This window comes from Lissotriton vulgaris, chromosome 7 (genome assembly GCF_964263255.1).
Source record: "Lissotriton vulgaris chromosome 7, aLisVul1.2, whole genome shotgun sequence".
In the NCBI taxonomy this organism is placed as follows: domain Eukaryota; kingdom Metazoa; phylum Chordata; class Amphibia; order Caudata; family Salamandridae; genus Lissotriton; species Lissotriton vulgaris.
The window spans coordinates 1,642,798,294-1,642,823,798 of NC_141695.1; the positions used below are offsets into that span (position 1 = coordinate 1,642,798,294).

At 46.4% G+C, this 25,505-nt stretch overlaps 1 protein-coding gene across 1 annotated transcript in view; it reads left to right on the top strand.

The window, feature by feature from the left end:
• ARFGEF2 (ARF guanine nucleotide exchange factor 2) overlaps positions 1-25,505 on the top strand; it is a 548,111-nt gene that overhangs the window by 165,785 nt on the left and 356,821 nt on the right. The window contains exon 6 of the mRNA XM_086932618.1: positions 5,596-5,827. Within this exon, the coding sequence (XP_086788744.1) occupies positions 5,596-5,827 (232 nt within the window). The remainder of the gene's footprint in view (positions 1-5,595; positions 5,828-25,505) is intronic.

Sequence of the window (25,505 nt, forward strand, 5' to 3'; positions counted from 1 at the left end):
GCAGAAGGGCCCCACGCAGATCTCGTGGATGCTGGGGGGCTGGACTTCGGTGCTGGAGCTGCTCAGGGTTAGGGCTTCTCAAACCCCAAAGCACTCACTCGAGGATCCCTCGGCGGTCGTGTTGGATAAGTGTAGTGCAGTTCTGAAGATGGCCAGTCCCTCGAGGTCTCGTCACACCCACGAATCTCAGCTGGGCTGATGATGCAGGTAGAGGTCAGAGGTGCCAGGGAAGCCGGGTCTTGTCGTGCTGGTCGGTCTGGTTCCGGAGGAAGGACGTGCAGCAAACTGCAGGTTACTTAGTTGGTGCCCGCAGATGCAGGGTGACTACTCCTTAGTCACAAGGGAGAAATCTTAGGAAGAAGTCTTGAGTTCCTTTCGTAGAAAGTAGTTTCAGGATTCAAAGATGATCTAATTTGGAAGGGTCCCCGCTCCCACCTTTATACTAAAGAAAGGGGCTGGTACGGGACTAGGTCCTGCCCATGGGTGGGACCAGGAAGGGGGGTGGTTACACCCCTCTCCTATGCCGGACTTTCCCCAGCTCAGGGACTGGTGTGCCCCTGGAACTGGTTCAAGCCGGCCTATGCATAGTGAGCACCGGGGTGCCACTTGCAGTCACCTTCCTATTCAGCCCTGCCTACCCAGGATACACAAAACCCTGTCTGGGATGGTGCTAGCACCGCCCCTGACAGGAAACCCTTTGTCCAAGCTCTCCTCGCTGGAAAGACTCCCAGCAGCAGGAGGTCAGACTTGTGTCTGTGGTGGCAGCATCCATTTTGTGATGCTGAGGCTCGAGTTAACTTTAACCGGGGTTCACAGTTACATACATGTCGTGTCCCTCTAGAAGGGTGGAATGCTAACCCCGTCGCCAGAATTGGTGAGGGGTTAGTATTCCAATTCGTATGACACCTTACTCGACATGTTTTGATAAAGCGATACCAGAGTTGGCATATAACCGCGAGGATTATAATGCACTTAAGAGTATATGGTATGCGTTATCATGGAACAGCTATTAGGACTTGGTTCCGCAAGCTGCAGACAGGCTCAGCTCATGCCAGAGCCCCATCTCACATGATTCCAAGCACTCTGCCTTCAGGATTGTCAAGGCCTGCCATAGGAGTGACAGATAGGAATCTATGTGTCCATTTTAGGGTTAGATATAGGTATACTATATCTAAAGCAAAGGGTGATTACACCACCTTGCCCCAGCTGTCGTGCAGCCAGTTGTGTCCGATTAGATGGCCAGCCAGGGGTGGCATAATACATGCTGCAGCCCCTGGTAGGCCCTGGGTACACCTATGCCCTGAGTTACAGGGTCTGACAAGGTGGCCCAGTACCAATTGGTAAATGCACCTAAGGTACACGTGTCAATTTAGTGAGAGAACAGCTAGGCTGTGGGTCTGATTAGCAGGCCCACAGCCAGGGAAGTCGTAAACCAGTGAAGCAAAAAGCAAACATCTGGGGTGATCAGAGGATTGCAGACCCTACTCTCCTACACTTAGTACCTGCATTTTATCCTGTTTAACTCTGCACCATCTCCCAATTTGATATTTGTGTTCTGGAGCCTCCATAGCAGCAGAGAATTATTGTAACAAGTAACAAGTATGACTTCTACACAGATGCTTATCATGCAGAACCAGGGCTACAAGTAACCTTTTCTTACTCCATATGCTTCTCAATTGCAAACAAGGCGAGTGATCTGGAGGCTATTTCAGACTTACGATTCTTCAACTAGCTCAATAATCAGTTAAAGAATTCCAAAATATTTACTCGGGCATAGATTTTGCAAGCATTGCAAAGTAAACGCCAGATGGTGTCTTTTGAACTTTGTCTAATTTTTATGTGTATTTTCATGTTCTAATTCAAAATTGTAAGTACCACAGAACATGTTTCAGATTTAAAGAAGGGGACCCCTTTCGATCTACAACATTGCCTGTGGGTCTTATTTTGGTCCCAGTGTCTAAACAAAGGAGAGAGACCACAAAATCATTCCTGTCTGACATTCTCATGGAAGGCAAAAGAAGTCTTGGGGACTCCTGTCTAGATAGGGAGCTTGGTGGTAAGCTATAAAATAAAAGTTGTGGGCCTCTGAATGAAGTTTCTTTCAGAACTTCATTAGGGTGTCAATGTTCTTGGTCATGCCTTGCCAAGTTGTGCCCATAGACAAGTGAAGCTAGGCCATTAACTCCTCTACATTACATACAGTTAGGCAGGCAAGCGTTCATACATATCAGAGATACACCAACGTTCCCAATCCCCCACATTCCAGATTTGTGATTTGAATTGTAAAATAAATCCAATTGTAATCAAATGTGTTTATTTGTCTTAAAGCATTGAAACATGATACCACCAACATACCCATGTTAATTGAGGTGACTTGCTCTGCAGTAAGTCACAAGGTTGCTATTGTTGAGCGTCATGTTCACCATGAATTTTAGATACAAACTAAAATTGTATTAAAACAAATGAGTCAAAACAGGGGTGCTGGGAATTTGGTTGTTAGGGAAAATATCTGAAGTAGTTCACAAACAGGGTTCTAAATATGAACCATTCTAGTGTACAACAGAGGTACCTTTCCTGGACCATAGTCTGCCTTCTGTGACGAACATCTTCAGTCGGGAGTGACCCCCTCTCAACCACTTCTCACTTTCAAGGAGCCCTTACTTATGTCCTTTTGGAACCTGTTCCAAGCCCAGCACAGGGGCTTCTGTGAACAGGACAATCGTTCACCAACCTGCCCCTGGGGACACCAATTTTCTCATGCAACACCCTACCCCGTGGAGCTTTGTTGTCTAAGCCTTTAATACTACCTACCACTCTACTTCTACCTCCCATGTAAATCCTGGCGCATTCCCTACCGCCCCACTGGACAGGGAATCCAAGAGGCTGGTCACCTTAAGGAAGAAGATTTTTTCTTACAGCAGCCTGGCACTGTGGTCTGTGAACACTGTATGCCTTTTGGGCCACTACTCCCATGCTCTGTGGGATTTGGTTGTGCAAGTGCTGCCCATGGTTCTGGAGGTGACTCAGCCATACTGTCCCAGGCTGTTGTCGGAGGAAGAGATGCTGATAAGTTCATGGTCAGATGTGGTCTGCATACCACCCACTCGCTGGGCAGAGTGTTTTCCTCAACAGTGGCCTTACGGCGCCACGCCTGCTGAGAACTGGCTTTCCAAGGGATGTCCAAGTGTCGCTTATGGACAAGGCCTTTGATGGCTCCCGTCTCTTCAGAGACGATGTGGATTCAGTGCTGGAGTGCTTGAAGTACAGCAGGGCTACAACTATGTCCTGAGCTTTTCCATGGCCCTTTGCCACCCCCAATCTGCCTTTCGCTCCATTCATTGCCATGGAAGGGGCTTCCATTTGCGTCTGTCGACATGTCGAAGTCACACCCAACTCCATCTCAAACGCTGCCTTTCATCTGAGCTGTTCTGTCCATGGTGCAGTTTCGGGCTTATCCTATGATACTGTTGTTTCAGCCTCTATCCTGGATTTCAGTGAGACTGACTCTGAGGCTGCTGGACCTCATGGCCTCCTGCATCCTACATGTGAAACATATCCGTAGGCATATGCAGGCTCTGCAGTGGTACGTGAAGTTCCAGTGGGTGCAGCATCAGTGGAATCTCTCCGACATGTTTCAGTTCTTAGAGGGAACTGCAATAAATCTGAAGTGGTGGTTAACAAACCCTGATTGATTGGGTCAGCTGCAGTCCTCTCTCTCTCCCCCACCAGTTCAGATAGAGGTGACATATGCTTCACTCCCTTGATGGGGCATTCATCTGGAAGAGGTGGAGATCAGAGGCCTCTAGTCTCTGGCAGAATCCAGACTCCACATCAACCTTCTAGAGCTCCTAGCGATCCGGCTGGCATTAAAAATCTTTTTATCATCCATCAAAGGAAGGCTAGTGCAGGTCTTCATGCACAACACCACTGCCATGTGCGACTCTGGACATGGCTGAAACGTCTGGGTATATCCCTGGCGGTTCAACACCTGGTGGACTCTCTGTATGCCAGGGTGGACAAACTCTGCAGAAGATGCCTAGCAGGTCATGAATGGCTTCTCTATCCGGAGGTGGTGCATGGTATTTTTCATGCAGTGGGGAAAGCATTGGTTAGATCTGTTTTCTACTGCCAAGAATGTGCAATTGCAGCAGTTCTGTGTGCTGGAGTTTTCAAGGCAGCCCTCGCTCTGAGACTCTTCATCTTGAGTGGTGATCAGGCCTACTGTATGCCTTTCCGCCCATACTACTCCTGCCCAGAGTTGTCAAGAAATCAGGAACGACTGGGCCCAAGCCATCCTTGTGGCTCCCGACTGGGCTTGGAGAGTTTGTTATTCTGAGCTGTTGATCATTGCCATTGGTCCTCCGATCAGGCTACCTCATTGCAGCAGCAGGGAAGAGTTCGCCACCCAAACCCGTTAACTCTCTGCCATCTTGCGAGGAGATCGAGCGGCGACAGTTGACCGCTTTCAACCTTCTGCCTGCGATGGTATTGTGGCAGCCAGGCATCCCTCTACCAAAATTATATATGCCTTCCGTTGGGGCAAGTATGTGGCATGGTGTGCAGCAAAGCAGGTTGACTCCCTTTCTGCTCCTCTTTCTCAGGTTCTGCTCTTTATTCTTACCCTTTCCCAGCAGGACTCTGCTCAGGGTACCTTAAAGGGTTGTCTTTCTGCTATATTAGCCTTTCTGCGGTTGCTTGCCCAGCCATCCCTCTTCAAATCCCCTATTGTACATAGGTTCTTGAATGGTTTGCAACACATGTTCCTCATTCTCTCTTTATCATGCCTCAGTGGGACCTTAAATCTCGTCCTGACATTCCTGATGTGTGCTATATTATTATTGCTTGGGTATATATGCTAAGGTGAGGAATCTGTGGCTAGAAGTCTCTATTAGTTACTTATCTTTGGTGATGCCTTATCTGGTTGAGACTCTATGTAGTCGCAGATTCCATACAGATTTCCCCCAAAGCCCCCCCCCACCAGCCCCCATCATCCCCGCTCTGCAAATGAATTTCTTGGGACAGGGCAGTTTCACCTTCCAGGGCCCTAGTGGCCATTGTTTTCATATCTCTGTGCTCCCGGCTTGGGAAGTTGTGTAACTTAATCGAAGTCCACGCGCTGGGTTGGTGCCTTTATAGGCACCGCGCACATCACGTCTGACGCTTATGGCGCCGCTTGGAGCTGATCGACGCCACCTACTGGCATGCAGGGTACTGCTCATGAAAAATTTCCAAATGTAGTCTAACGCCTGGAGATAATTCTAAGGTAAGGAATCTGCAGCTAGATAGTCTCTACTAGATAAGGCATTACCAAAGGCAAGTAACTTGTACTTCTCTTTTTTCCTACATTCTTCAAAACATTGCAAACTTAACAATAATGTCAGTGGCCTTTAAATTTGTGGATACAAATAAAAGGGTCTTTGATTGACTTTGACAAAGGAATTAATTGCTTAATTGATAGCCTAGAGTATGCATTTGTTATTGTAGATGGCAAGAGCAGCATGTTTGTTATAATTTTCAACTCTGCATAAAAAAACTAAAATCTATATACCTTGTGTCACTTACCCTTAAATTCCTGCTTTTGTATTTTTTTTGTAGCTGCAGGATTCTCAAGAACTGGAAAAACATCCGCAAATCCGCACATCCCCTGCCACCCCCGTTGCACCTGGTTCTCCAAAGAGTACACCGGTTAGGCAGCACAATGAGATCTCATTGTACGAAAAAGCTGAGCAGTTTACAAATGGTACACTTGATAAGATGCACCCTGAAGAAACAGAAATTGAGAATGGAAAGGATGTCAGCGATACTACTCACACACCTGTAGTTTTAGGTAAGGAAAGTTTGTTTTCATGCACTGTTCGCTGTGACTGTTTCAGTAGTGGTGCTAAATGATTTTGAGATACAATATGTCTCATAGAGCATACACATTAAGGCTTTCGTGATCACTTCGCTGAGACCAGCTTGCTCTTTGAAACCAGTGCAAAAATAACTGCAAAAGGACAGTTTTTCATACAGGAAAGCTTTGCCTGCTAAGAGTGAAGTGTGAAGCTGTGCACTTGGAATGACAACTGTCTTCCCCATTTATGATTTTTCTAGGACAGGTAATCCCACTGCAGTCTTTATAATGCTGGTGTAATTAGATGCTAGAGTCAAGGCATTGACGTCTGCAGTTTAAATCCTTTTTTTTACATCCTGTAGTTGCAGTATCCAAACATAAATTATTTAAAGTACTTATTGGATGCCAGCTTTTCCATTAACCATTAATAATAAAGAAACCATTTTTTTACTTTGGAAAATGGAATATACTTGGTAAAACCTTTCTACTTTTAAAAGTATTGCTTGTCTGCTTGCCAGTTCCATTGATGTGGTAATTAGTCAGAACGACGCCTCTGCTACGTTTCCCCCCTTTTGTACCAACTTTGATGAATTCTGTCCTATCTCTGTATCTGCATTAGAGCCTGTCCTCTGTGTTTGACCCTGCATGGTATTTTGTCTTAGTGTTCAGTCGTGCACTAGCTGCTCTGGCACTAATGATTGAACTGTATGAATATTTAAATTGTTGTCCCTTACGTTGTAGACCACATGTGTGCTGTTATGCTCTCATACACTCACATTCATTGATGAGGACATTAACATCACACGTGTAGCTGTACATTCATTTTATGATGTAAGCCAGTTTAGTATTTAAAATGTCAACTAATGGGGTAAATGTAAAGTGTCTCATGCAAATGTTTGCTGGGCATATTCTTGTTTGTACAATGAAACATTATCTAAAGTGACTTCTTTGTAACAGGTACTCGATTAACTACTTCCTTCAATATCTGAGCAATAGGATGTCTTATGGGGCTGCATATCATTATGCAACACAATAGTAATACCATTCATTTGGCCCACTGCTGCAGAGAGTTTTTACAATGATACTTAGTAAATTCTGAGAATTTATGAATATGGGCAATTGAGGTACTTTTTTCATAGTATTTTGCTTGCCTTGACATAAAAACGTAATTATTGGGAGCAGCAAGACTGGAAATCAAACCAGTATGACTCACTGTGAGCCAAGCCCTCATCCCCCCCCCCCCAACTAGTTATGTAAAATGACAATCATTATTAAGTTTTAAGCAAGTATAATCAATGCACAGCCTAAATAATTGTATTTTAAGTACAAGCAGCTCCATGCCACAGGGAAATGTTTGATGTGACCGGTGATTTGGCTATGTTTCAGAGTACTGGTGTACATCAGTAGTATTTTAAATGTCCTTGCCAAATGCATGAGCTTGTGTCTGTCCTAGTATTCAGTGGATTATCTTAAATGGAATACCTTATTCTGCCATATTGACTTGCATAGTGTTCTGTGACTTTCCACAACTGAAATATTCTCTTTGCATTCTGCAAATGCTCGTGAGAGCATCATGGGTGTTTCTAGAAGTTTTTTCTTTTAATCACATCATATCTAGGACTCCGTGCATTCTTTTAATCCTTTTTATCAACCTGATTGTTTCTGGTCTGCTGTGATTTCTAATGCTGTGCTTTAAAGTGAAGGCTGTGCATATTGTCTGGAATGTTAGTTGCTTATTACACATGAAAGCTACAAAGTTGTTCCTTGCACACTCCACACTTGGTCTTTACTGCAGGATACATAATGATTTTGATATTTTATTGCTCATCAAGAGATTCTTACTCCTTTTTGTTCTATTGGCAAGGAACTTATATTTAGTTTTCTCTGTATTTTTCTAGTCTACATAAAGAGTGCTATTTTGTTATGGAGTATTAAAAGGTAGTCAAGTAAGCAAAATGCAAGTCAAAATAATTGGAGAAACTACTGAGCGTAATAACGGATTTAAATGAAGTATGTGTTGGCTTAATAGGATGAATACATAAGCAAATGTCAGCAATAGGTGACCTAGCATTAATCCTATTACTTGACTTACTACATTTATTTTTGATGTATCCAAGGGATAAAGTAAAGCTTTGCATATTATTGGATAATGATAAGTCCTTTATTGATGCAGATGGCATGTCTTAAACTGTTTTAACCTATCCAGATTATTATATTTTTCCATGCTTGAATCATTCCCTGTTGTTGAGCTCGGAGTCCCAAAGTAAACTTTAAACTGCAGTATTTTCTAAACTAGACCTCAAAGGGTTTGAGAACATTTTGTAACCTGATGCCTTCTTACAGAAAAACCCAAGCTTCGTACAATAAGTAGAAAGCACTTCACACACCACTCATAGTAGAGGCCACATTCCCTCAAAGTTCTACTACATGTCGTGTGGAAGGTAGTCTATCAGGAACCTGCTCTATTTTTTATCTTTAGCTTGGATCAGATGTGTAAGGCACCTGCTGAGGCAGCTTCTTTGACATCCTCAACGCATCTTCCCTCAATGACTTCTGCTGTCGCAATGCCTTCCTCCACAGTTTCATCACTTTGATGTTTTCAATTATCTACATATCTTCATCTGCCGTCGACATATCCATTAACTGCTTCCACTGCATAGAAAACAACCTTAAATCTCAGAAAAACAAATGTCCCTACGTTCCCTCTGCGGTCAGATATCTGACCCTCTAGTGTGCCTCCAACCCCTTCTCCAAAAATCCTAGAAACAGGGCAAATCCCTGGACAAGGGCCAATATGCCCCAGTTACAAGTGTGACACAAATCTATAACAAGAATCAGGACATAGAGGAAGATGAGGATAAGGCTGACCAAAACCTAGACCAAGATGTACAAAGCAGATAAGTTGAGGAAAACACCCATTATCCATGCTATGAGGAGGAAGAATAATATAATCACATTAAGTTTATGGTCATTTACACTATACCTGCCATAAGTCATATTTTTATAAATATTATCAAAAGTCATCTTACTAAGCCCAACGTTACAATTGAGTGTAGACGTTATCATTGATCTCAGCTACATAATGTCAGACTACTGTGCAACATACCCTCAAACACCCACAGAAACCTTCGGTGCCACCCCAGCCTGGGCTAGAGCTCTTATTGCTACAGCTCAACCAAGTTCCTCTTCTGTAACCGGAGTCTTTCTGAAAAGACACCACAAATCTGCTAAATTGAGGCTAATATATCAAAGGAGTTACAAGCGGGTATAGAAGACCAGGTTGGCCGTCCAAGCCAGTGGGATAAGTTTCTGTCCCCTGCTATGGGGAATCCCTGTCCATGCCTTGCAGATTCTCTTTCAGGTGACATTGAGCAGCTTCTTGCACTTAATTAAGTGCTCTTCTTAGCTCTTTTTGAGCTCTCAGATGCAACCACAGGGGCTGATTTCTCTCTTTATGATTTTAAATACCGGCAAATAAATCAGTGAAATCAGTACCCAGGAATAGGCCATACATGGCAGAAAGAAGTAAAGATTATGTAAACATCAGTGTTTGCTTTCACTAAGACTGATTAAGAGAATCCAGACAATAGCCCAGTTTGAAACAGATTTAAGCTTCCTGCTGGTGGCGCAATGGCGTTAGACTCGCATGACATCGGTCTTTGGTATCTTGGTTCCAAACATGATTTGACGTCCTCCAGTAATTGTTCTCTGATACACCCGAGCGCCATCAGGAAGAAGGAGGGGAAGTTATATGTCTCCAAACAAAAAATCTGTCCAGTTACAAGTCCTGGTGCTGATGCAAGTCCTTGCCCTCGCATAAGTGTAAGACGAAGGCCAAGGACAAAAAGACCAAATGGAAGTCCTCCCTCCGTTGCTCCCATTCCAGAGAGAGATGACGTAGGTGGCACTTTTAAGGACCTGACTCTTCTCTAGTCGTCCAATTCTAACATTTGACATAGTGGCGTCTGTGCCGCCTGAATTTCTCAGTCCATACTTGTTTCAGAAAGGCAGTGCTGCAGCTTTTCCAGATGATTGTGGGTACCCGCTGAAACGCATTTGTGCCCCATGGATTTACCGGGACCTCCGCCAGATGTCGTCTAGCTTTTCCTACCCTGGTGCTGGCTGACCTAGTTCGACCTCTGCTCGACCTCTCATCAGTGTTCGGCCAAGCCGCCACTACTTTGCCTAATGCCACACTGGTTCCGGTTAGGCTGGTCCCAGGTCAGGATCATTGCCTGACACCAATCTCAGATCCAGAGTTGAGTTTGTCTCGGTAACACCCATTGTCTTGTTATGTGATTTTTAAGGCACAGCTAATTGTGCCAGAGGACTCACTGTCAGTTCTTTTGCCTCTCACTATCTTTCCCAACCTGAGGCTTTATTTGGTTGAAATGCAGATACCATACAGGATATTCCAGATATTTCACATGATAGCGGTTATCAAAGATTTTGTACCACTCACTAAGATCCATGCACACAACAGCATGGATCTCCTATACCAAATTACAGATCTTGAATTTAATGACACAAGGGATCTATTAGTCTCGCTCAACATGGAACCCTTTACACTAATATTCTGCTGAAGGAAGGCATTGATATAATTAAAGCCCTCTGGGACTCAAGACCTTCTCCCACACAGGTCCCTACCACTTTCCTTGTATCGCTGTTAGAGGTTACCCTCTCTGAAAAATACTTCCAGCATGCCTTCGGGCGTCGTGGGGTCAGAGGGGATCCCTTCGGGTTTCACGCCAGTGGCCAATAGCCCGCTATGGATCTGGAATGGTGCCAGTCGTGCCATTACGACCTTCCCCGGCGCCCATAGGCATCGTGAGCCTCATTCTGATCTCCAACGACCCGGAGCAGGTACTGCGATAACCAACGTCGATTCCGGTGCCAACTGGTCCTCCAGGTCCGATGTCGTATGCTGAGCCTTATTCTGAAGAAGGTCTAGGAGTGGGAGAAGATTGTCTGACCCTTTTTAGAAGACCAGCCTGATGAGGAAATGGACTGGTATAAGGAATTGGGTGAGGCTCGTGGACTAGACGCTTCTACAGATAATTGCATGATTTCTCCCCCTACCGTGGCTACAGAGGAGGTAGTGTCTAATGCTATGGTGGTGCGAAGGGTGGCTGAGGTCCTTGTCCTTCAGATTCCTTCAGTTGCGTTCAAGGCCAACATCTTGATGGAGGTGCTACAACCAAGGGTTTCCTCCTCTCATTCCCTGCGCCTCCTAAATGAAGCCCTCGTGGACGTCCTACGTCCAAGCCCAGCACAGGGGCTTCTGTGAATAGGACGATTGCCACCCACCAACGCCCTGCTCCGGGCGACCTAAATGTCCTTACTACCCACCATACCTCAGAGAGCTTGGTAGTCCAGGTATCCAAGACCCAAGGTGTGTTCCCTTCTGTTCCCTGGATAGGCTGGATAGTTGGGGCAAGAAAATGTTTTCTTCAGCCAGCCTTGCATTGTGATCCGTGAACACTGAATGCTTATTGGACCATTATTCCCACACTCTGTGGGAAACGGTTGCGCAAGTGCTGCCACAGGTCTTGGAGGAGGCCCAAGCTGTCCTTTCCCAAGCAGTGTCAGTTGGGAGAGAAGCAGCAAAGTTCACCATTCAATGTGGTTTAGACACAAATGACTTGCTGGGCAGAACGATTTCATAGACGTGGCTGTGAGACGCCGCGCCTGGCTGAGAACATCTGGCTTTTATGAGGATGTCCAAGCCTCGCTCATGATACTGCCCTTTTATGGCACCCGACAAGGCAGACACGGCGCATGGGCTATGGCCAAGTCCTTGGCCTTTCATGGCTACGGAAGGGGCTTTCAGCTGTGCCAACTATACCCCAGCCACAGAGCTACGCAAGTTCAGCAACCCCTGCCCGTCCGTGGGCGCAGTTCTGACCAAGTGGGTCGGATGGCCAGAAGTCTGGATGAGACACCCCACCCACCAGCAGCTTCAGCCTCCAACCCCTCCTAGTCTCGCCTTTTCAGACCATGGGCGTTGTATGAGAGTAGGGTCTGCTTCCTATGGTTACCCCCACTTTTTACTGTGAGTCTCTGGTTTTTCGACTTTAGTGTGGCTGTGGACCTGCTAATCAGGCCCACAGCCCAGCTGTTCTCTCTCTAAATTGATACCATGTACTTTAGGTACATACCAGATTGGTTACTTGGTCACTCTTGTGAGCCCCTGTATAGTGTACCATAGGTACCCAGGGCATAGGTGCACCCTAGGCCTACCAGGGGCTGCAGCATGTATTGTGCCACCCCTGGTTTGCTTTCCAAACTGACACCACAGGTCTGTTCACACAGCCTGGGTAAGGTGGTGTAATCACCCCTTACTTAGATATAGTATACCTATATCTATATACATATATAGACACATATACACCTATACGCCACTCCTAAGGCAGACCTCGACAATCCTGGAGGTAGAGTGCTTGGTTTTATGTGAGCGGGTGCCCTAGCATGAACTGAGCCCCTCTGCAGCTTTCAGAACCATCTCCTTATAGCTGTTCTATCATCTAGCCATACCATATATTCTTAAGTGCATTGTAATCCTCGCGGTTAATGCTAATTTTGGTTTGGTTTTATCAAAACCTGTTGTGTAAGGTGTCAAACACTTTGGAATACTACCCCCGCCAGTCCTGGCGGCGGGGGGCAGCAATCCACCCTTCTAGAGAGAGAAGACATGCAGTTACCGGTTTACCCGGTTAAAGTTAAACAGAGCCTCAGCATCACAAAATGGATGCTGCTGCCACAGATACGAGTCTGCCCTCCTGCTGCTGGACGAAACTCTGGCAGGGGAGGCCTGGACAATAGGTTTCCTGTCCAGGGAGATGATGGCACCTCCCCAGACAGGCTCTTAGTGTATTGGGGCAGGGAGGGCTGCATTCAGTGAATTCTTTTTAGACACTGCCTGGGGCACACAAGGTGCTCCATGCATTTCCCAGTTCAAACCGGTTGCTGGGGCACTCAGCCCCAGCTCTGGCGCGAAACTGGACAAAGGGGAAGGGGTGTAACCACCCCCACCCCAGGTCCACCCATAGGAGGGACCTTAGAGTTAGTTCAATCCCTAAACTTGCTATAAATATAGAACCCCAGTCCCTAGGACTTTAGATTACCCTGGACGAAACTCTGCAACATATATCCTGGACTTTCCACAATCCATTTAGACAGCATCTTTGCCGGTCTGCATTTTCGAGGCTCCCAAAGAATCTGTGACACAGGACACGGACTTCCAGACATCTCTGACCCCGACCTTCGCTCACAGCAAAGCTGAGACCCGTGGCAGACACAAGAGACATGGGACCGGAACTCCTGGACATCCTGCATTTTGCTACCTGCACCGACTTCCCGAGGTATCCTGAAGTTGTGCATTGGGGTGCTTGAAGCCCCAGCCTGAGCACCTTTTGCATCGAAGCTCAAAGGCCCACTCTCCACAAGTGTATTGTGGGCCCGCTTTGTGCATTTCAGCTCGACGCGTCTTCGCGGTTCCTAGTCCGTTGGCTAGTGAGCCTGTCAGGACTGGGCAGATCAACCCTTTATTTGACTCCAAGTTACTTCTTGTGGTTTATAAGATCCATCAGGATCGTTATTTTAAATCCATGAAAACTCTTTCAAAGAGATGGGCTTCGCTTTTACACAAGAACCAATTAATACAATTGCGGCAGGTTTTCCAAGATGGCCGCCATGTTTCCAACCAGGTTGCCGGTCTAGTGTTAGACCGGCAACGATCACAGCTGTGCTCGCGGTCCTTCGTCAGCGAAGCTACGCACTTCAACTGAGTTCTGTGGTGAAGCGGTCGCATTCCTTCGTCGACACTTCAATTCCATTTGTTTTGGGGTCCGTGAGTATTTTAGAATATTCGCGTTAGAGCTGTTGTTATCACTGAGGCTGCGGTGAGTTATTTACTTATTTTCTTCACCTCTGGAAGCACAATTAGTTGGGAATTTCTGACGCTAACCAAGAATTGACTTCAGCTATGTATACTTACCTCTTTTGGTTCCGCTGGCAGTGTCCAGGTATTTTGGTTCGAGTTCTGCTCCCATCTCGTTTCTTAAGCCCTGCAAGCTGAGCAAGGAAAGTGAAAGAGCAACGTTATGGCACAGAGAAGTTTAGATTTAGAGACTCAAGATATCAGACAGTATAAATAGGGAATCACGATATGAGAGTAATATCGAGTTCCCAGTTCCAGCATAATTTCCAGTGAGATTCAACTCAAGTTTTCCATAGAAATTAGACTCGAGGAAAGGCACCCCTGCAGAGAATCAGCAAGTCGGTGTATGATATATATATATATATTAAAGATACCTTTAGAGAAGCTCTTTCCACCTTTCCTCTCCTATTTCCCTGGCAATCTTCATGAGTGTACTTCATAGCTTCTGCAAGGAAGAAAGAGACATTGTCAATTGATGCAAGGTTCCATAAGATAAAGAAGGTGTAAGAATGAAGTACTGAATGTTTAGATATGGTAGTTACATTTTAACTTCTTTCATCTGTATTATTATAGTACTGCTACACAGAAGAAAATAGAAGGCAGACACCTTGTAGTCAAGACCACAAGAGAACAGTTAGCCACACTGCTAGGTCCGGTAATACGGTTAGGAATAAGAAATATTGGTTTAGATTTAAAAACACAGAAATTTGTATTAAGTTGCTCTGTTACAGGAGGAAGACACAATATTAGTGGAAGACCAGTCCAGCGGAAGACTTGCCGTGTTCTCTTTAATCCCAATCCCCTTTCCCCCCTCCTAGCTGTCGGGATCTATAAGACCTAGGCTTCTGGGTTCGGGGTTAGAGGAATTTGCATCTGCTCCTGCGGAAGTCGAAGTTTCTGGAAAGACTGGTACTTGACAGAGCCCCCAAGTACACCAACCTTTGTTTCAACTTGCTTTCCTGGTTGCTCCAGGCTTCCCACCTTCCCTGCAAAGGAGAAGTTCCACAGAACTTGCTGGTCTGCACCGAAGCCAATCTCGACAGCATGCGTGGGTTGCGTTTGCCAAGGCTTGTTGGGTCCAATCCGGATACCAACACCGCAGTCAACAAGATCCTTTATGGGACAGCTCGAATCCAGCTCCTGGTCATCGTCGACGCCTCCTGGACCTCGTGGCTGAAGAGACAAACTTCACCTTTTCACCTGAAATCACCCGACATCTGGTGGCATCTTTCTAGCGCCGCCCTGGTCACTGGCTAGTGGCCCAGGCTCGGTCTCCTCTGCTTTCAGGTTCTTCACATCTCCGATCCACCCGGACACTTTTCCTCTGGTCGCCTGCAGCTCTCCATTGGAATCGACGACGAAACCCGACACGAAGACACCTATGCACCCGGCTTCCCTTGATGAGGTAACACGAGTACTCCGGTGCTCCCGTGAGTATTGACTCTCCAAGTGTCCTAGTCTAAAAGGGTTCCATCACAGTTCACCTCCTTGTACCCTTTTTCTTTAAAATTGTTTGTTCCCCATAGAAAGTCAATGATAACCCGCGGCTGTGTTTAGACACTGCACGCGTCTCCCGTGGGCCTCCTACATCCTAACCATTGGTTGTCATGAGTATCCCCAGCGATTCCAAAGGCCCCAGGCCTGCTTTCTATTTCTCATGTGGTTCTTATACCACTATTTTAGTATATGGTTTGTGAGGCCTCTAGGGCAAAACGTATATTGTGCAACTTAGCGTATGCTAATTAATTTCCTAGTATTGTAATTTTACCTCTGACCTCATAAAGAGTCCAGAGGGGTTGTGTTTAGAATAAATACATATATATTTGATATACACCTTGTGTGGTGTGCTTTCATTTGGTACTCAAGAGATTCTAAATGGGAAAACAACTTGCTTAATTCGTTTCCAAGTCTTAGCCTGAAGGCTGCTCTCCACAGCTACCACTAAGGATAGCTTTCTATAAGGTTGACTTTATAACCTACCATCAATAAGGGCCTATTAGACTGGTGCAAGGTGCCCACTAGATCTAGTGGGCATCATATACCAGGCTAACATCTCACAGGCGTCCAGTTGGTGTCAGGATCAGACATCCCCTCCACCACTGGCAGACCATCACATTGGACGGTTGGTTGGTCCTCCAGATAGTACAAAGCGGCTACTTTCTCCCCTTCGAGACCACTTCTCCCTCCATGCTTCTATCTTACGACTGGCTGATGGAGAATCATTTGATTTTGCTCCGCGAGGAAGTCATGTCTCTCTTAGCTAAGAGAGCTATAGAGAGGGTTCTGGTGCAAGAAGTAGGCTGTGATTGTTAATCTTGTTACTTTCTGGTTCCTTAAAAGGGAAAAATTAAAGATGCTCACATAAGTTCACGTTCTGTTTGCCCCGGACCCTAGAGACTGGATGGTAGAGTTGGACTGACAGGACGCCTATTTTCACATTTCTGTCCTGCCTGCCCATCAGTGCTACCTGCGGTTTTCAGTAGACCTCGAGCAGTTTCAGTTCGCTGTGCTCCCTTTTGACCTTAACAGCACCCCTCAGGTGTTCATGAAGGTGATGGTGGTGGTCTCAGCTCATCTGCGCATATCAGGGTGCCAGTCTTCCCCTATCTCGACGACTGGCTGCTGAAGGCGAGCTCGCCCCAGGCTGTCATCTCTCACCTCCAGACTACAGCGAACCTCCTGCATTCACTGGGTTTCACTATCAACGTGCCAAAGTCACACCTCAGGGGCGGATTCTTCGTTATGACAGAGGAGCGTCACACCCCACTCCTGTTTAAAGCTCCCAGAGGCGAAGGACAAAAATAATATAATAAAAACATTTTCTCAATATTTTCTTTTTAGCCCTGCAGGCGTCAGTATGGGAGGGCCCATACTGACGCTGCAGCACCAGGGAGAAAGGGGGGGGTGGTGGGCACTGCCAAGTGAGCACCGAACCGAGGCCCTCGGACCAATCCCATTGGAATGGTATTTCCAGCATGTGAGCAGCGCTGGGATTGGGGGCTGGGAGCCTGCGCAGCGCCCAGCAGTTCCAGGATGGAACGCGAGGATCGATAGAAATGCGGTGGCTGTCTGAGCAGGTAAGTCTTATTTTCTTTATTTATAGTTCTGTTTTTTGGGCGGGTTGTTCCCAATGCCCCGCCCCACCACTTAGCAATACGAGTGGCCACTACTGTCACACCTGACTCCCTTTCAAACACTCCCTTTCATCTGAGCCGTTCTGGACTCTGCAGTTTCGGGCTAAACCTCCCGACCTGCGAATCCAAAGGATATTCAGGCTATGATACCAATGGTTCAACCTCTAGCCTGTATTTCGGTGAAAATTACTCTGGGGCTGCTGGGCCTCATGACCTCCTGTATCATGCTAGTAACACATGCTAGGTGGCATATGCAGGCTCTGCAGTGGGACCTGAAGTTCCAGTAGGCACATCATCAGGGGAAACTCTCCGATGTGGTCCAGATCTCGGAGGAAACTGCACGAGATCTGCAGTGGTGGCTCACGAACAGTGATTGGGTCATTGGCATACCGCTCTACCTCCCCAAACAGATCTCACAGTAGTGATCGTTGTGTTCATTCTGGGATTGGGCTGCTATCTGGAGAGTTTGAGATCAGGGGCGACCATCTGGGAGAGTTGTAGATCAGAAGACTATGGTCTCCGGCAGAATCTCGGCTCCACATCAAGCTGGTGATTTGAGCACATATCCTTTCTGCCAAAGGTGGTATAGCCTCTCCATGTAGGCAGTTCATCACACTCCCCGCTTTCGTCTCCCAACCACATACTTATGAGGTGGGGAGGCTGCACCAGTTGGGCCCCAAGAGAGCCTGCAGCTTTCATATCGATTGGACTAAGGAGCCCAGAGTGGGTGTCCGACTTTTTGTGAGGTTCTCTCATGATAAGTAATGGGATGTAGTCCAGAAATGGGCTGTATCCAGGCAGGTTGCTCCCTGTATAAAAGTGAGCTATGCCTTGGCCTAAATCGAGCCTCCTGACGGCCTTGGAGTTCATTCTACCAGAGTATTGGGCAAGGCTTCTCCATTGCTGGGCATCAGACAGGTGGCTACATGGCTATCTCTTTACACCTTCACCAGGCAATACTGCCTTGATTCTCAGGTCCATAGGGAGGGCCAGTTTGTCCTGTCAGTCCTGCAAGGTTTTATGTTTGACGTCCACTCTTCAGACTCTTCACAATTTGTGAGGTACTGCTTAAGTATCTATTTAGAAGTAGGTGAGGAATCCGCTGTTAGAAGTAGCCATCAGAAGAACATGTTAGTTACAATTGGTATTCTCTCTAACTACAGATTCATTACTGATCCACCCTCATCTCCATTCTGTTAAAAGCACCTTTAGCATTAATAAGGTTCATTGTTAGATTGTGCACACGTTCATGGTTCTTAATATGTTACTGATGTCTTGTGTGCAAGGGTATGGAATGCTTCATTGTAAACTAATGTTAGCACGCATGGGTAGCCCCTATATATGGCTTCGCACAGTCACTTCAGGAGGCAGGATGAAGTCAACTTGGAGTCAGGTGGCATCACCTCTCGGCAAGTAAGAGCAGTTACTAAGAGGTTTCCTGATCCTGTCTAGCGTCTTAGGCAGTTAAAAAGGTCAGAAACGTGTGGTTATATAAGAGTATCCACCAAAAAAAACTATTGAATGTAAGTAACTAGATATACTGACACACCTAGATCCCTAATGGTCTAACAGTTTTACATCAAGTGCCATTTCATGGAGTCAAATGAAGTGATATATTTTTGTTTTGTAGAACATTCTAGCCATTAAAACCACAGCAGCTATTTTACTACTGCCAGACAAATACCCACAAAATACACCTACTCAAAGTTAAAACTGTTAAGTAAAAGAGGAAGCTCTCGAATCAAGTAAAAGGACACACATACACGTAGACTTCTTACCAGCACCGGTTACCTTGTACCACCTATCTTCCCCGCTGGGCCCAGGGGCCAGGAGAAATTGTACTGGATGCCAGACTAGAAGGCTTTCACAAAACACAGATATCTCCAGGTTGTTGTCCGGTACAACTAAACCGAGTCACCTCCAGTTGCTGCAATCCAAAGTTCTCATCCTGTTGAACAAGGCGATAATAGAACCTGTCCTCAAATCCCAGTGAAACAAAGACCAACATTTCTGACCCTTTCTACAGGAGCCACCACATTGACAGATGCATCTATGAAGAGCTGGGGTGCCCATTTGTAGGACTTGAAGATACTGGTCACACCAAGAGGAGCAACTGCTTATCAACCTACTAGAACTCTGATGATTATATGATGCGTACAGTCATGCTTTCCAACACTAGAAAGTCCAACAGCTCTAATAGGAATGGGCAAGACCATATAAAGGTTTTTGATAAATAAACAGGGAGGAATAAAAACTTAGCTTTTGTCATTTGTTTTTAACCTATGTATAAACATATTACTAAAATGTTCTTCTGATTTTTTGTTAACTACTCTGATTGAAGCACATGAATCTATGAAAGATCTAAGGCTGTGGAGGAAAAAATTGTGTTTGAGGCATATGAGCTGCAGATCTCACACTTTGCATTAGATCGCCATCTGGTTTTGGGCTCGGATGCTTGCACGTACTTGTTGTCTTGAAAGAAGTCTTTGTAGTCACGAGATAGGTGACTCCTCCCTTGGACGATAGTGCGCATGGGCATCGACTCCATCCTTAGATTGTTTTATTCCGAGCAAATTTTGCGCTCCGGTTCGAAATCTATATTTCAAACTACTTTGACGCATAAAACTTCCATAAACTCTTTGATTTGACTTCGACCATCTTCAGCTCTGACGCAACTTTCATCAGCTCGATTCTGGTCGTCGACGCGGGCCGTTGGGCCTATCCACGCCGTGAGGCCTACGGCTCATGGAGAGGACGCCATTCAAGAAATGCATCCAGTGTGGAGCAAAATACCCGCACAGTGACCATTACAAGGTCTGCAACCTGTGCCTATCACCTGAACATGACTAGTCCTGCTGTCCAGCCTGTGCATCCTTTCGATCGAAGAAGATCATTCGAGATCGAAGGACTCGTCTACACACCATGCGAGATCAGCTCCGGAACCAGTGGACATCTTCGACGAAGGCCCAGATATCCCAGAAGAAGATTGTTGCAAGGATCCTGCTCATACAGAGAACTGCAAACAAAACAGGTTCTCTGTATGCAAAAACAACAGGTGATGGACAGAATGTGGATCAATGTCACACATTCACCCCAGTCCAAAGATCTGGGCCCAAATCCATCGTCCCAGGCACTCCACACCACTTGGAGTCAAGCTAGCCGGGCTGATGAGAGGTGTTACCTCGAAACCGGTCCGGTCCTCGGATGCTAGATTCCGTTCTGGGAAGGACATGGCTTTTGTAGTTCAGACTGGACTGTTCCCATGGGGCAACAGGGTCAGAGCTGATTTGCATATCGCCATTGTCTAACCCAGGGTGGTGTGGAGTGCAAAAAAACGATGGATTTGGGCCCAGATCTTTTGACTGGGGGAATGTGTGACATTGATCCACATTCGGTCCATCACTTGTTGTTTTTGCAATTGCCGCCCTAAGTGCGCTGGGGATGCCCAGACGTGGGTCCCAGGCACTCCACACCACTTGGAGTCAAGCTAGCCGGGCTGATGAGAGGTGTTACCTCGAAACCGGTCCGGTCCTCGGATGCTTGATTCCGTTCTGGGAAGGACATGGCTTTTGTAGTTCGGACTGGACTGTTCCCATGGGGCAACAGGGTCAGAGCTGATTTGCATATCGCCATTGTCTAACCCAGGGTGGTATGGAGTGCAAAAAAACGATGGATTTGGGCCCAGATCTTTTGACTGGGGGAATGTGTGACATTGATCCACATTCGGTCCATCACTTGTTGTTTTTGCATACAGAGAACTGTGCACAGAGACCCAGGACATCAGTGAATTGTGGTGTACCAAAAACTCACCTCAGTACCTAGAAAAAACCCCAACCAGCTATCATCTGTGTTCCATTAGCTCTTCGTCCTATAGCAAAGTAATCAATGATTAGACAACCTACAACATGCAACTTAGGACAAACTCGGGAATAGTGGGAAGTGAGAACACTTTCTTTATACTATCATACCAGTCCACAACAGGAGTAAATAAGAGGCATGTGTAAGGTTAAAATATTTATTTTAACGACGTGCTCTCAGGTGCACTATCTTAGCCAACATAAGCAGACAAATGATTAGCAATAATATGGTCAGCATTTTTACAATTCCATAAAATACAAAACGAGAAATCATATTGCAATGATGGTGAAAACAGGTCTTATAGGGCCTATTTATAACCCCCTCCCTAAGAAGGTCTCTTAGGTTTGTTTGGGATCCCATTACCTTTCCGCTCAGTAAGAGTAAATCACATCAGTATCATCAAAAGATCTCTTAGCATCCCTGGAAACGGAAAATCTTCCAAGTGTGTGAAATTATGGCAACTGTGCAATAATAAGGGCGCCAGAATCTCAGTTGGCTCACAGCTGCCAAATTGTTGTGTCTAAAAAGCGTTACTCGATCAAGTCGAACAACAGCTACCATGTTATGATAACCTCGACGGGTTCAGCACTCACTGTGCAGACTAGGGGCACGATGTAAGTCTAGAGATGTTGAAAACAAACCTTTTCTCATGTGTAGACCTTCACGAAGCCTAACTTACAAAAACAGCTATATGCAGTGTTGTGTGCAAAAGCGGTAAAAGGTAAAATGGTGTTTAATAAGCAATGCTAACATAACATGCATGCAAAGCAGGCCTTAGGCCACACTACAAGATTCAGAAGATCTCTAAATCGTATCAGAGGCAGAAGACTCGGGTGACCCCATCACTCCTGGTCAACGAGTGAGTACTACTGCCCCTACCCCAACCCCACAATCAAAAACCAAGGCAATGGTCAAGATTTCGCCTGCTGGCCCCAGTCGCTACCGAAAACACACTTCAGAAACCCCGCCTTCGGGCCCGGCTCCGAAGAGAAAAAGAAAATCCTTCCAGTAGCTCGGGACCGAGCAAACGGCATGTACCAATTCCACCGGCACCTTCGGCACCGAAACCAAAAGAACTCTCGGCTCAGAAATCGGTTTACTACATTCAAAAACAAGGAGGCACACATTCTCTGCAACTGTCCCAGCTCGCACAGAACATTTGGAGATGGGCCATCCCACAAAATATATATCTACTGGCCAAACACCTTCCAGGAGTTCACAATCAGATGGCGTATCTGTTAAGTCGACAGACACAACAGATTCACAATGGGAACTACAATCCCAGGTTCTTCTACCAATTTTCCACATGTGGGACCAACCAGACCTAGATCTGTTAGCCACACATGACAATGCAAAATGCCCAACCTTCACCACCAGGTTACCACACCCGTTGTCCAAGGGCAATGCGATATGGTTGAACTGGTCAGGCAGATTTGCGTACGCTTTTCCGCCACTCCCACTAATTTCACTAGTGGTACGCAAGCTCCGATGCTTACCAGTATGCATCTGTTCTTGGAATGCAGAGCTGCAGATTCTCACACGCCCAGTCGCCTCCCCTGGACCTGTATCTGGTCCGGTTCTATCTTAATTAGATATACACACAGACATCTTTTTTCTTTTTACTAACTCCATCATGGCTAAAAACACTCTAAAGATGGAGTCTATACCCATGCGCACTATCGTCCAAGGGAGGAGTCACCTATCGCTTGACTACAAAGACTTCTTCCAATACAGCAACAACGTGCAAGCATCCGAGCCCAACACCAGATGGCGATCTAATGCTAAGTTTGAAAATCTGCAGCTCTACATGCCAACTGGCTTTTCTTGTAGTTGCTCGATCACCCCCTGCACGCTTAACCATGCTTACGTTTCTAAGCCCTCTAGGGCCCGTGTGAGACATGAACCCCTTCCTCCTCCTAAAGAAGTGGGATTTCTTATCAACGCTCGTTCTCTGGTTAGTAACAACGTTGCATTTAGAGAATTCGTCTCAGAAAGAAAACCCCCCTGGGTCTTTGTTACCGAAACGTGGGGCTCGGATTCCTCCGGCCCCGATTTAATCAATGCCCTCCCTAATGGTTATGCTATGGTTAGACAGGATAGAGAAGACCGCAGAGGGGGTGGAATAGGCATTATTTACAAGAATTCTATCACCTGTCACATAGAGCCCCTCCCTTCCCCCCAGAAACTCTTTCAGGCTCTCTTCTTCTCTCTTAAAACTTCCCCTACTCAAAATTTTGCAGGCATTCTTATCTATAGACCCCCGGGCTCTAGGTCACCATTTGTAGCCGACCTACTTGAAACAATTGAACCATTCATTAACAGGCCTTCTCTGACTATTCTTGGAGATTTTAATTTTCATTTAGAAAATTCCAATTCTGATGACACTATATCACTTTTGGACGCTCTTGCCTCTCTTGATCTTCCCCAAAAAGTGTTATCCCCTACACATTCTGCTGGTCATATCTTGGATGGGGTCTTCACTAATGACCCCAGACTAGAGATTGGGTCCCCCCTGCCCCTTTCCTGGTCAGATCACTTAGCAGTTCCCCTGGAATTTCTCCCAGGTTCCCTCTCTATTTCCCACTCGGACAGTAAATGCTGGGTTTTAAAGAGGAACTTCAGGGGTTTGACCAACGAATCTCTTGGCCCTTTTCTTGCTAGCTTCAACCCTCCTCCCTCTCAGGATATTGATTCCACCGCCAGTGAGCTTGCAAGTACCATCTCTCTGGCTATTGATACCTTAGCCCCTCTCAAATCTCATTACTGTGCCAGGAAAAGCCCGTCAGCACCCTGGTACTCTGAAGCTCTTCGACTTCAGAGACAGGAGTGTAGGAGACTTGAAAGGCTGTGGAGAGCACAACTCGATGCCGATCTTCGGATCAAGCATAAAAACCTCCTTAAGAGCTATAAAACAGCAGTGTTAGCCGAAAAACAAATGTACTTCTCTAAGTTAACATCATCTCTTTCCTGCCCTGGAGATCTCTTTAAGGTGGTAGAAAACTTATCTCAAGTCCAACACCCTGATCCCATCATACCTTCTCAAGAAATTTGCGATCAGATTGCCACTTTTTTCAACACAAAAATTTCGGACATTTATACTGCTCTCCAGAGTCATAATCTTACCCATGTCTCCTATCCCACTTTAGATCAGCCCTTAGCCTCCGAAGATATTCTGACCAACTTCCCTCCTCTCTCGACGGAGACACTGGATAAATTACTGGACTCAACCAAGTCTGGCTCCCCTCTGGATCCCTGTCCCCTTAAAATCCTTAAAAATTGCAGGGATACTCTACTTCCCCCTTTGATGGAAGTTATGAATAGAGCCATCTCTAGCGGGGAATTCCCAGCCCCTTGGAAGACTGCCATCGTTAAGCCCCTTTTAAAAAAGGCCTCCCTGGATCCTGGGATTCTGAAGAATTTTCGTCCCATTTCTCTTCTTCCTGCTCCAGCTAAGATGTTGGAGGCTTATCTTAACCACCATCTTAGTGCCTTTCTAGATAAGACCTGCCTGCTTGATCCTTCTCAGCATGGCTTTCGAAAGGCACATAGTACAGAGTCAGCCCTTACAGTGGTGGTCAATAATATCCGCGCCAAGGTTGATAGTGGTCAGACCACTCTTCTGATCCTACTCGACCTCACGGCAGCATTTGACACCCTGTCCCCCACCATTCTGGCCGCCCGTCTCAGTGAGACGGGGGTGAAGGGGCCTGCTCTTAGCCTCCTCACTTCTTTTCTCAACCATCGGGAGCAAAGGGTCAAACTGGGTGACTTCCTTTCCAATGCCATGCCTTTGCAATGTGGGGTTCCACAGGGCTCCGCTTTGAGCCCAACATTGTTTAACATCTACGTGGCCCCACTTACTAGACTGGTAAGATCTTTTGGATTGGAAGTGCTCTCATATGCCGACGACACCCAGATCATGGTCTCCTTGTCCCACTCTGTTGAGACCACGGCCCTCAATTTCCGAAACTGTATGGAAGCTGTGGCAGGCTGGATGGCCTCGAACTATCTTAAATTGAATGGGGAGAAAACGGAGATCTTGATCTTCGGGGGAAAAAAGGAGATCTGGTCAGATGATTGGTGGCCCCAGACCCTTGGATCCTGTCCCCAGCCTTCCCTTTCTGCCCGTAACCTGGGAGTCATTTTTGACACCTCACTTGCTTTTGATAAGCAAGTAAGTAGAACTGTTGCAACCTGCTGTGGGGTCCTGAGAATTCTAAGAAAACTTACTCTTTACCTCTCTCCTGATGCCCGGAAACAGGTTGCAGTTGCCCTTCTATCCTCGCGACTGGACTACTGCAATGCTCTTTACCTTGGCATGAGCGCTAAACTTCTCCATCGCCTGCAGGTTATCCAGAACGCGGTAGCAAGATTTGTTGTCAACGCCCCCAGACGCTCCTCCGGGACCAGGATCAGAAGAAACCTTCACTGGCTTCCGGTGCATGCCAGAATCAAATTCAAAATCCTGACCATCACCCACAAGGCCCTTCACGGCGCTGGTGCTGAGGGCATCAGAACTTTAGTGTCGTCCTATACCCCAGGCAGGACACTACGCTCCTCCGGTCAGTATCTGTTGTCCATTCCTCGAGTTGCCAAGGCTAGATGGGGTGGTAAGGCATTCTCCACACTTGCCCCCAGACTCTGGAATGAGCTCCCCTTGGAACTCAGGGGCCAGGACTCCCTGCTGCTCTTCAGAAAGGGCCTCAAAACCCTGCTCTTCACTGAAGCCTACTCTTAGACT